At 41.7% G+C, this 12,206-nt stretch overlaps 1 protein-coding gene across 2 annotated transcripts in view; it reads left to right on the top strand.

Annotated features, from left to right (window-relative positions):
* VCL (vinculin) overlaps positions 1–11,942 on the top strand; it is a 56,277-nt gene extending 44,335 nt beyond the window's left edge. The window contains exons 16-22 of one of the 2 annotated variants that reach the window (XM_064145540.1): positions 505–807; positions 1,385–1,509; positions 1,801–1,986; positions 4,812–5,021; positions 7,099–7,302; positions 8,159–8,263; positions 9,381–11,942. In XM_064145540.1, coding sequence (XP_064001610.1) covers positions 505–807; positions 1,385–1,509; positions 1,801–1,986; positions 4,812–5,021; positions 7,099–7,302; positions 8,159–8,263; positions 9,381–9,527 — 1,280 coding nt within the window. In that variant the 3' untranslated portion in view covers positions 9,528–11,942. The remainder of the gene's footprint in view (positions 1–504; positions 808–1,384; positions 1,510–1,800; positions 1,987–4,811; positions 5,022–7,098; positions 7,303–8,158; positions 8,264–9,380) is intronic. The other variant, XM_064145539.1, reaches the window with a different exon arrangement.
* The last annotated feature ends 264 nt before the right edge of the window (positions 11,943–12,206 follow it).

Raw genomic sequence — 12,206 nt, 5'->3', positions numbered from 1 at the left:
TTTCTGAAGTGCAGATCCTTTGCACTGTTCTGCTAATCTCCTGTCTGTATATACTACTTCATTCTTCATCCCCCTAATTAAATTATGGGTATTTGAAATCTTACTCCCTTGTCACCGTGTACACTCATGTAAATGCACTGCCAGAGGGATATTTCCTGTTGAATGAATGGGGGAGGTACAAAAAGTGCTGAGCATGTTTATGGAAATCTGGTGGGAGGAAAAGACACTCTGTGCTGCTTATATTGTGTAAGCCAGTTCTTGACCCCTGCAGCATTGCACAGTAGGTGACTCTGAAGTGTTTGTGATATCATTAGTGGAGGTGCTGTGTAACTGGAAGTAAAACTTCAGTAGTATATTTGGTCTCATTTCCATGCCCACTCATGCCCCTCCTTGTCCCCCAGTTGGGAAATGCTTACTTACCCGGTTCTGAGCAGTCTCTGAAACGACAAATATTCCTTTCCATGGATGGAACTAGAATACTGATGTGTTGGACTTCTATTCTAGGGTTGGTAGACGAAGCTATTGATACTAAATCTCTCTTGGATGCATCGGAAGAGGCGATTAAGAAAGATCTGGACAAATGTAAAGTTGCGATGGCCAACGTCCAGCCTCAGATGCTTGTAGCTGGTGCTACCAGCATAGCGAGACGAGCAAACCGCATCCTGCTGGTAGCGAAACGAGAGGTTGAAAATTCAGAAGATCCTAAATTCCGTGAGGCTGTGAAAGCAGCCTCTGATGAGCTCAGTAAAACTATATCACCCATGGTAATGGATGCTAAGGCTGTGGCTGGAAACATTTCTGATCCTGGTAAGCATGCAGTGAGCTGATGTAAAATGTATTTTTAACTGGCTGAAGAGGATTTCAAGTAGCGCTCGTTTTGTCTTGCACAGCTGTGTGTTCTATTCTGTGCAAACATTCTGGACACTTGAGTCACAGAATGTTGAAATTAAGGTCACACCAGCAACTGCTGAATCCTCCTTTTTTTAAATGCAGCACAGACCTTTGGCTCATTCAACAACAGCAACAAAGAATTCAGCTTTTTAGTTCACTGTATGATTTCATAGTCCTTATTAGGTATATTTGTTACTAGTTAGCAGTAGTGCTACTTTATATAGGAAAACATCACAATATTTCTTTGAGAATAACAGCTGTGTTGGGAATTACTTTGGCTATTGATATTGACTGTTTCTCAGTACTCAGGCTAGGCTTTGTGTTGCATATTACTCTTTAAAGGTAAATCTACTGTAAATATTTTGGCAGTCTTGAAACTTTAACAGATAAAAGCATAGTCAGCACAGTATGTTATAGAAATAACTTTCATGGTAGTGTTGCTGTTGTAAATATTGCAGAACGCTGTTAAACTGGTGGTGGGATTTTTCTTCAGGTTTGCAAAAGAGTTTCTTGGATTCTGGATACAGGATTCTGGGAGCTGTGGCCAAAGTCAGAGAAGCTTTCCAGCCTCAAGAACCAGACTTCCCTCCTCCTCCTCCTGACCTTGAGCACCTTCACGTAAGTGCAGCCTTAGTTTGTAATACAATACACAGTCGTGGCTTGCACACTGAAATTACTTGGGTGTGTTTTTATTCCTTAGAAATCAAATGCATGATCTGGTGTCCATGTGTGTAAGTACTCTTCAGTCTGAAGTACACCAAGCCGTCTTTCAAAAAAGGAGATGAAAACATGGTGGTACTTTTAACAGGGAGTACTGGACAAAATGGGAGAAGGCATGAGGTGATGCCACGTTTAACTGAGTGCATCTACTACTTCATTGTGCTGAATAAAGGCCTTGCTTTTTTTCAGTTGACAGATGAGCTTGCTCCTCCTAAACCGCCGCTTCCGGAAGGTGAGGTTCCCCCACCCAGACCACCACCACCTGAAGAAAAGGATGAAGAGTTCCCAGAACAGAAAGCAGGAGAAGCTATCAATCAACCCATGATGATGGCTGCTAGGCAGCTGCATGATGAAGCCCGGAAGTGGTCTAGTAAGGTAAGAAGTGGTGCTGAAACTTTATTTTTTATCTCTGTGTGTCAGTGTTCGGTCCAAAGCCACTTGTCTCAAAACCAGAAAACCCTTTGTAGACAAAATAATAACTCTGTTGCACTGTGCCCAGTAGCTCCCTTTCTCTCTTGAGCTGGGGAGCCCAGAATTTGAAACAGCCCTCTAGATGTGGTCTCAGTAGGGTAGATTGGAGGGGCAAGAGAACTTTGCTTGACCTACTGGTCACATGGTTCTTAAGGGACCTCAGAATACCATTGGCCACAAGACCACATGGCTGGCTTGTGGTCGACTTGTTGTCCACTAGGACTCTGAGTTCCTTTGCCACAGAGCTGCTTTCCAACAGGTCATCCCCTAATCTGTGTTGATGTATGGGGTTATTCCTCCTCAGGTGCAGGACCCTAACACTTGCCCTAGTTGAACTTTGTAAGGTATGCCTCTACTCAGCTCCCCTACCTGTCCACATCTTGCTGAATGGCATCACAGCCTTCTGTTGTGTCGGCCACTCTTCCCACTTTTGCATCATCAGAAAGCTTTGTGGGATTACACTCTGTCCCTGTAGGTCATTAATGAAGATGCTGAATGCTATTTTAGTGACCTGGAGAAGTACAAATGGATGTTGCAAAATTCACCTGCAGGCATCATGAGCTGTTCTGTCTTAAGTCCAAGAAGAGCTGCAAGTTTCTTTGCAGTTCATCTGGTACACTTCTGATCAGAGAAGTGACTGTCTGCAGATGGCCTGGTCTCTTTTTTTTCTTGTAGTAACACTTGTTACTGAGGCCCAAATCCTTAATTTCCTTATCTTAGTGCTATGGACAAAGCAGCATGAATCTGTTAGTCCTCTAAGTGCTCATGTAACTTCTTTCCCCACGTAAAAGCTATTCTTTTTCTCTGGCAACAACTGAGTAGGAACTTCTGAGATTTAGGCTTCTACAGGTCTAAACCCAAGTCCAGAATTTGGTTTTTAAAATATTTTTCTCTACCAAATTTCAGCTTCCTGCATGTATTTTGATGTTTGAATCCTCAAATAGTTAACTTAAAACTGCACAGTAGTTAATTAAGTGCTTTTACTATATGCATATGAAATTACCTACACATGTCCTAAATAGTGCAGCTATTAATGTCTATCAAAGCCAAGCAGCAGGCTAAAACTCTTTGCTGATTACGAAGGATCTCTAAGTTTAGTGTCTCGAGATAAAGAGACTTGAATGAAAACAGTGTTTTGTAAGTTGGAGACCAACAAACCAATAAGCTGCCCTGGCACATGTCCTTCTCATTCTTTTTAAGCAGTCCTGTTTTAGCAATAAGAGTGCAATAATTCTGGCAGCATATCTGGGGGCACGAAGGCTTAAAGATGTTTTCCCGGTCTCTGAAGTCACCTATTGAGTGGAAGAGGGTTTGAGGAGCATGGGTTAGACCTGGAAAGACAGAAATAAAAGGTCTTGCTCATACTAAAGCACGACAGACTGAGAGTCAACTGTCTTCCGCTTCCCACCCCCCCATTTGTGTTATTCTACTGATGCTTTATCATGTGTTACGCATACAGAGGGGTGAACATGTATCTCATGTTTCAAAGCTTTCTTACAGTATCTTCCATTTTTGTGAGATGTGAAACATTATTTTTTCCTTTACAAAAACTCCCTGAGTGGGCTTTTCTTAGGGAGCACAAACTAAATGCTGTCTGTTGTTTAATGTTTACCTGTCTTTCTTCTTCATCTGAATAAATCAGAGTGAGGCACACTTGGAATTTTTCAATTAAGATTTAAATAGTGGATTTGACAGTTGATTTGGCAGTACATAAAAATTACCGATTCCTTGCAAAACTTCATTGTGTTTTTGTTGGTGTGGATGATGTGGTGTGTTTTGCTCTCTAAAAGGCAGTATCTTCAGTAGAACACAGTTGAAAATGCATCGTGTTCAGCAGGGATATAGCGTGACTTCTATCACACTTGGCTTCAGTCAAAGAAATAGGGTTGGTAAATTGGTAGAATAGTTTTGTACTGAAATAATGCTGCATAAATGCCTGTATTGCTATACCACTTAGCTCTTCTTTGTGTTCTTCTCTAACACAGTACATTTGCTTTGATATGTTTTTTGAAGGAAAAGGGTAGAACATTGTGGCAAAACAGTATCATGTAGGCTTCATAATACTCTTCCTCTACTAATTCTGTTTCAGTCTTTAAGAACTGTAATACAACATTCATAACATCCAGTATCATCTCCTTTTTGTAACATGGTTTTGTTTTCTTTGATGCTATCTGCAGTACTTGCATACTCACTCTACAGTCTGCCATCCCAGTTTCTTTTTGTTTTTTTCACTCTACAGCAAGCAGTGTCAATGGTTTTTCTGTGATCCTTCTGCTATTGCTTCTTATCATATGTATGTGAATGGGCTTCCAGACAAAGCTTTCTATCTGCACAAATACCACAGTCATCAGCTACTTTGCCTGCTTCTGTGCAGTCAAAACGGCTTTCATTGAAACAGAGAAATCATTCATCTCACCATTGTCTTGCCAGAAAAAAACTGTTCCGCAAGTCAGCCTACACTTGGTGTAAGCTCAGGTGAATGTTGCTACATCTTCGAATTGTAACTTCCTAATATTTTGGTTCACAGGTGGAATGTTGGTTTCCTTCTGCTAATCTTTCATTCCTTCCCTCTCTCCCTTTCACCTGATCCTCGAGCTAGCTTGTCAGGTCCTGAAAGACCAACAGGATGTTTTGGTCACTAAAACAGGCTCAGTTCGTGCTCTTCTACCAAATTCTGCTTCTTGTACTAACTATCCCCTGTTTCTCCACCATTGCTGCCACCTGCAAAGCCTGATGTGACTGTGATTAATGAAGCGGCTGAGGCTGGTGTAGATATAGATGAGGAGGATGATGCAGATGTTGAATTCACTCTCCCCTATGACACTGAAGATGATTACGAGCCTGAGCTGCTGTTAATGCCAACCAATCAGCCCGTTAACCAGCCCATTCTGGCTGCTGCTCAGTCTCTACATCGAGAAGCAACCAAGTGGTCCAGTAAGGTACTCCTGAGTCTCCCCGGGGATTGATCCGTGTGCATCCAGCCATTTGGAACGCTGACACATTTGCATCACTCTTGAACCCTGCTGGGGCCTGCCATTCTGAATGAATAAGTACTTATGTTTGCACTTCATTTTAAAGACTGAGATTGGCTTCACAAGTTTGCTGGATCTGTTTGTCAGTGCCGATTGAAGCTTGATTTGGGTCACATATTAATCTTCAAAGACTTCCTCTCCCTTTGTGTCTGCCTATTCTTTTCTGTTATGGCAGTTTCCAAATTGTAGTAGGAGTTATCTTCCCTCCTGCCACGTTCTTTTGAGTTACCTGGGAAGCCACGGTTAGTGGTTTCTTAATGACTTGCACACACAGCAGAGTGTACAGCATTCAAGAAGTCATTTAACATGTCTGTTGTTCTTTGCCTCCATTGGTGCCATCAATTAACATACCTCCTGGTGAGGAATGGCTTTGTGTGGCAGTGTTTGTCAAAGGGGTTTGACTGCTTGCTTCCACTTGGCTGTACTGCAACTGCTAGTCTTGAGAGGATTCCTCTATGTAGAAGCTGCACTGAATGCTTTTAGCTGCCAATTGAGATTGTGCTGATATGAAACGAGTGGAAATCGTAACATGAGATTCAGACATTCACAAGTAGTCTATCTAAGCACAAATGTTTGCAAGACCAGTCACCTTTTATAGCATGCTCAAAACCAAGGATGGTGCCCTATAACAAAGCATAGGGGGTTTGTGTCTGTGTACATTTTGTGTGTGCATATTTTTATATAGCTCTACTAAACCATTTTAATAAAAAGGGCTTTAAAAATGTTCTTATCCTTTTCAGATTCTGATGCTTGGATAACTTGTTAGAGAGCTTCGTAAATGACACTGGTCCTAATTTCTTGCTCCTCCTACGTGAAAACATGGAAATGCCTTGTGTTATGTCATTTGCATCCTAACTGGTTATACTAGCAAACTGTGTAGTTAGTAGGTCACAGTAATTAATAGTTCAGCTTTTTGTGTCATCTGCATCTGGAGAATATCTGAGAGATCTTCTTGAATTTGCTAGTAGTGAGCCACAGAGGTGTGTGCACAGCGATAGACAACACGTTTGCCAAGTGCGGTTCTCACTGTGTAGTCTCTGCTCTGAACTTTATTGTGGACTTAAGGAAAGGGCTACTACTGAAACTCACTCTGCTAATACCTCATCCACACAGCAGCGTTGTTTCACGGCACCAAATAGTTCACTTTTGTCTAACAAATTTGTCTACAAGGGTGAGTCTAAAAACGCTAACAGACTACTAACAATTGGTCGCCTAGGTCTGCTTTTTGTTGCACTAGGTTTCTCTCTGGAACAGCATATAAGAAACAGTTCTGCTTTGGTCATACTTAATTCACATTGCTCAAATATTTCTCCAAAGTTACCGTGACTGTCGTTCTGGTACACAAGAAATACGGATTTTGATGTATGAAACGGCACTAGGTTGTCTTTGGAGCTATCGTATTCTTCTCCCCTTTGTTTTAAAGGGGGAGATTTTTGTCAACAAGGCTGTCTTATTTTCAAGGAATAACAGGTTCTTCTCCATTTGTCCTTTGGCATTATAGCAGCATAACTGATGCTTTAACAACTTCAGTTTCAGTGCCACTGAAAATTTATGCTCAGCTGTCGCAATTGTATTGTTGAACTTAATTAGTGCTATTTGGTTTTCCGAGCTATTTAGCACAGTGCTTAATTCACAAAAAGCCTTTTTTGGGAAACCTGGAATTTCAAATGCTAATAATGTGCTTTGTCTTATGACCTAGCTAGCAGACCAGTAAACCAAATGCCATGGGTAAACTAACGCTTTATCAGTTCTCTTCCAGTTCTGAAGTGAAATTTTCCCCTGACTATTAGGAAGACAAACACTAGAACCATCATTAGTACAGATCTTCCCTGTTCCTTGAAGAAATCTCTTTTGTGTTCACAAATGATTCTTCTATCCTTAACTTCTTGAAAGGGTTGTTACCAAAATGCAGACTGACATTCAGTCATGACTTGTATGAAGTTTCTGTCATGGCACAAACACTAACTCATGTTGTTCTCTTCAGGGTAATGACATCATTGCTGCTGCTAAACGAATGGCGCTGCTGATGGCAGAGATGTCACGCCTGGTGAGAGGAGGCAGCGGAAACAAGCGTGCTCTTATTCAATGTGCAAAGGATATTGCCAAGGCATCAGACGAAGTCACTCGATTAGCCAAAGAGGTGGCAAAGCAGTGCACTGACAAGCGCATTAGAACCAACCTCTTGCAGGTAATGATTTAACCTGTAGGTGCCTTAAATACCAGAGTGCTCGGGTGAGTGGGTTGTTTTTTCACACAACAACAGAATTGTTTGCGTTGGAAATAACGTCAAGGATGGTCTAGTTCCAAACACCTTGTAGGGGCAGGCACACTTCACTAGATCACATTGTCCAGGGCCGCAACCAACCCGGCCTTAAAAAACATCCAGGCATGAGGCTTCCACCACCTCCCTGGGCAACCCGTTGTAGTGTCTCACCACCCTTTATGGCGAAGAACTTCTTAGTAACAACTTTACCTTCCCCTCTTACTGGGAGTGAGCACTGGAGTTGTGGCCATGAGTGTATGTATATCTTTCTTTGGCTTAAAAAGTGTTGTTATATTCTCTGTTGTTAGATCCCATAGCCATATATTCTGTAAGAGTTAATTTGTTTACAGGTGAGAGGAAGATGGTAGTGTCCAAAGAGGTCTTGAGAGAGAAACTGCTGTGTGGAAAAACACTGCTCTGTCCTAAGCCTGCATGGTGTTGTATTTCTTCTACTTGTTCTTTTGTATCAATTAGTAGCAGAAGTGTGATGCTCCTTAGTGTTTCAGTCTTGGCCAAACGTAAGTTATCCCCTTCCTAACCAAGCAGGCCCTTAAGTAATATCTGAAGTGAAGGAAAAATGCTGACACCATACCAGAAATTCCCAAAGCAAGATTCAAATGTCCTACCCACCTGTGTGAGAAAGTCTTGAAGGTTATAAGAGAGCTATGCTTATTCCATCGCTAATAGTAAAACAACATCAAGAAGCTGTATCTGAAAAACCCAGTAGCTCATGTATTGGTTGACTTCAGTGTGAAGTGTTTTTTTAATCCACATCTCTTAGGTTTGTGAGCGAATCCCAACCATCAGTACACAGCTGAAAATTCTCTCCACCGTCAAAGCTACCATGCTCGGCAGAACTAATATCAGTGATGAAGAGTCGGAACAGGTAAGAGGTGTGACAATTGATGGTAGCATGGAATTCTCCATCACTTCTATGGAGAAAAATATACAACATGGAATATCAGATGTCTTCTGGGAACTCCATGTTTGGAAGCTTACTTCAGTTGCTCATCTAGTGAAGATCATTTTAGTCTAGCACCTTGGTTTCTGGCTGAAAAGGTAGAGTTTAATGGAGCATCAATCCTTCCCAGGCAAAAAAGCACCTCTAAGTTTTTTATATGAACAAGTTGTTAATCTTGTCAATTAACAAGCAATAGTGACATGGTGCTAGGGATGGAACTCGCTCTCAGACAGGCTGCTGCTCTGGCTTCAGAGGAGTAGCACCCACTCTGGTGGGTTGAGCTGAACGGATTTGTAGTCTGCCACGTTGTATAGGGTTAACACTCCGGGGGAGTAACCCTGAACCTGACCTTAGGGGTCTTGGCCCCTCCCCAGGGGTGGGCCACACTCCAGGTGATGGTTAGCCCACTCCCCCCACTTCCTGTGCTATAAAAGACAGAGGGGCTTCCTTGCTGCTCTTTTTTCTTCATTCCCTCTCTGCATACCAGCACACCACGTGGCAGCCACGAGGCAGAGACACCATCACATTGCTCGGGTTGTATTCACCCTTTTTTGTATTTGGCTGTTTTCCCTTCCCTATCCTTGGTAAACTCCCCTACCTCCAATACCTTCTTTTCTAAGTTATTGTTAAACTTTTTCCTTTTAACTTCCAAATCGAGTGAGATTGATTTATTTGGGTGTGCTTACCTCTCCCTATATCTAATCCCTATCTTTTTGGGAAAGGAGGGGGAAGAGGGGAGGGCACTCTATAAATTCTATAAATTGTCATTGGGTCTATTAAATTTATTAGAGTCTCTGGGAACTTGCATTTGAACCCAAGACGCACGTCTTCAATACTTGTTTTGCAGTTCTGTTAGCTTCAACATCCTAGAGTGTTAGGGGTTGGAAAGGATCTCCAGTTGGAATCCTCTAGTGCTGCTTGAAACAATTTTTCTACGTTGAGATGTTAAGCCTTAAGTCCTCATGCAGAATGGATTTTCACACTACTGTCCCAACCGTGGTTATTTACTAATATACTGGAAATTTGTCTTTTTTCTTGACAGGCAACAGAAATGTTGGTTCATAATGCCCAGAACCTCATGCAGTCTGTGAAGGAAACTGTGAGGGAAGCTGAAGCAGCATCCATTAAGATTAGAACAGATGCTGGATTCACTCTTCGGTGGGTCAGAAAGACCCCATGGTATCAGTAAACACCTGCCACAGAAGTATTGTTTTGTGTAACATTAAATGCCTTGTTTTGGAAACAGAAGAGATATATTAATAGCAGAAGGTGCTGTATTCAGGAGCTTAAGATTGGCTTATGTTAATGCCCCATTCTAAGGGTATGAATTGTAAGAGAATGCATTTCAAATGTCTTCAGAACGCATTTGATGCTGAGCACCTCAAGCTGGTTTTGACAGTAGACAGTTCTTACCCTTCTTTGTATCCTTTTTGAGATTCTCTTCATGAATTCTGTACTCGCAGAAGCACATTTCATTTATGCACTGTATATTGCAGAAGTTTCTATCTGATATAAAACATGGACCTCACATTAACCTTGTGTTGAGAGTCTAGGACACGATTGGTTAGCTGGCAGTTTATTAGGGACAGTCATTGATACAGAAACATACAGGACGATTTCAGCTGGCTGTTCTTTAAACTATGCAGAAATGATGGGTAGGATGTGGTTTAGTTAAGGTGGGGAGGAGGGCAGCAGAACAGTTGCAAACTGAGGATCAGAATTCCATGTCTGAAAAGATACTTGCATTTGATTTTTGCCTGGCAACACTACTTCAACAAAAACTGGAGCTGTCTTTGACCCTCCTGTCACCCTGTAGCCAGCCATTCCAGAACTCTTGTACTGTACTGAAATACTTTGCAGTGGATGTTAGTAACACAGTGTTGGCAGCTTGAGCCTTGTTAAATCGTGGAACTCTTTCAGTCTCGTTCAATTCAGTAATGTACTGAGCTGAAAAATTCTGGTTCTCTTCTGCTAGCTGCATTTCCAGGACCAGAAAATGTCACATTCTGGCTCTTTCCTTTTGGAAATCAATTGAGCGCACATAATTGTTCTTTTCTGCCTCTTCATTGAATGTTATTCCAGCCACTCAAGGTGGAAATTAGAGCATTTTTCCTTTAAAAAGACCCTTTTGCCTCACTGCCTATGTTTCCAACAATGTAGAAGCTTTTTGGAACCCAAGGATTTCAGGGACTGCAAACCCTTTACAGGTAGTCTGATGGCCACCAGCAAGTAGTTGTTCCTAATGCTAAACATGCCAGGACATTTTCTCTGGTTTTGAAGTCTCAAAATCTCTTTTCAGATTCTAGTAATGACTGATTGAAGTATCCTTAAAAAAAACCCACAACAAACCCAACAATACCACAGTTAATTCCCCCCACCCCTGAACAACAACAACAAATCAACACAAAATCCTTCCCCATTATTACAACGGAATTGGAATGCTTTTATCCTCCTGTAGCTGAATGTGCCTTCACATAGATGTGTATCCTTATATACGCACGTTCATTGACTTGCTGGCATAGCCTCTTGGCTTTTCACAGGACAATGACTGCTTTAGAAGGAAGCTCTGTACATACGCAGTAACACTTGCAGGCTTCTGCTGAGATCAGCACTGACCTCGTGATGCCCTCTTAATTTGCTGGTTTGTTGCATGATCAAGCCACCTTTTAACAGCAGTGCCCTTGTTGAAAAACTGCTCAATCTTAACAGCTCGAGAGAAGAAACAGTCAACCGTCCTTTACCTAGCTGCAACACTAGGCCTTTCTCCCCTCCTCCCCTGCACCCCTTCATTGCACTGTTATCTAAAAAGGGAAGTTAAACTGATTGTAAGACACCTGCCTCAAACTGACCTTAGCAAGAGAAAGTATGTGTTCATCTTTAATTCACTCCATGTGTCTGGGTGTTTATGAGTATGTGGTACTTGTTATCTTCCCTTCACATTCTCTTCCTGTAACTGCCTGTGTCAGGAAGAGGAAAAAAAGGGGTACCAGAGCCTTAATCTGAGTGTCTTGCATTTGGTTAGTTTATATCAGATCTTTAACTGTAATGTAGTAACTTCTGTTTACTAATAAATAACACTGAATAGGTAGGGGTTATTTTAAGGAATTGTTCTCAATAGTCTTCCTATTGTACTTTTTCAATGTTCCTCACATTTCTTCCTTCCCAATTCAGGCTTCTCTGTGAGATTTGTTTTGGGTTTGTTTTTTTTTTTAGCATCACTGTTTAGTTGCTTGATTGATATTAATGCAATATTACCAATGCCTCTAATACATAATTGTATGCCAAAGATCACTTTTTGTTTGAGGAATGTTTGCAGGAAAGCTATGAATTATGGTTGCCTTTGACTCTTCCAGAATGTTTACTCTAAGTTCTCAACTGTTTTGTAGATGCTAAGATATTTGCCCACCTTACGCAACTGCTGCGTTTTCAAAAGCTATTGCTCTTCAGACTTACACGCAGCAAAAGTTTGAACAATGCCATGAATGTCACTTGGAAATGTTTTACCACTATAAAACTTAGTTTATAAAGCAACGTGTTGCATAGTCCTAATGTTTCCAACCTTCCTTTGGTTGTTAAAAAAAAAATAAAGAAGCATTTGTATGAATACCAGCCTGGGAGTGCTACTGACAACAGAGCAGTAAGTAATGCTGTGACAGCAATCAGATGCCTGCACCCCAATGCAGGCAGGAGGAGTTAGAAAGCTGTGAGGGCAAGGGCTTTGGTCTGGTGGGACAGCTCACATGACTGGAATGTGGTCATGGGTGGCTTTGTCTTTTTTTTTTTTAAGAAGGACAGGTCAACAAGGCGAGGAGGTGGAGCTGCTCTTCCCGTGGGACAGGGAACTAGAAGGTAAAGGGGCCCAAGGTAG

Source organism: Pogoniulus pusillus, chromosome 6, assembly GCF_015220805.1.
Source record: "Pogoniulus pusillus isolate bPogPus1 chromosome 6, bPogPus1.pri, whole genome shotgun sequence".
Lineage (NCBI taxonomy): Eukaryota > Metazoa > Chordata > Aves > Piciformes > Lybiidae > Pogoniulus > Pogoniulus pusillus.
The sequence above is the reverse complement of the archived record's forward strand: the minus strand, read 5'-3'. Positions and strand labels throughout refer to the sequence as shown.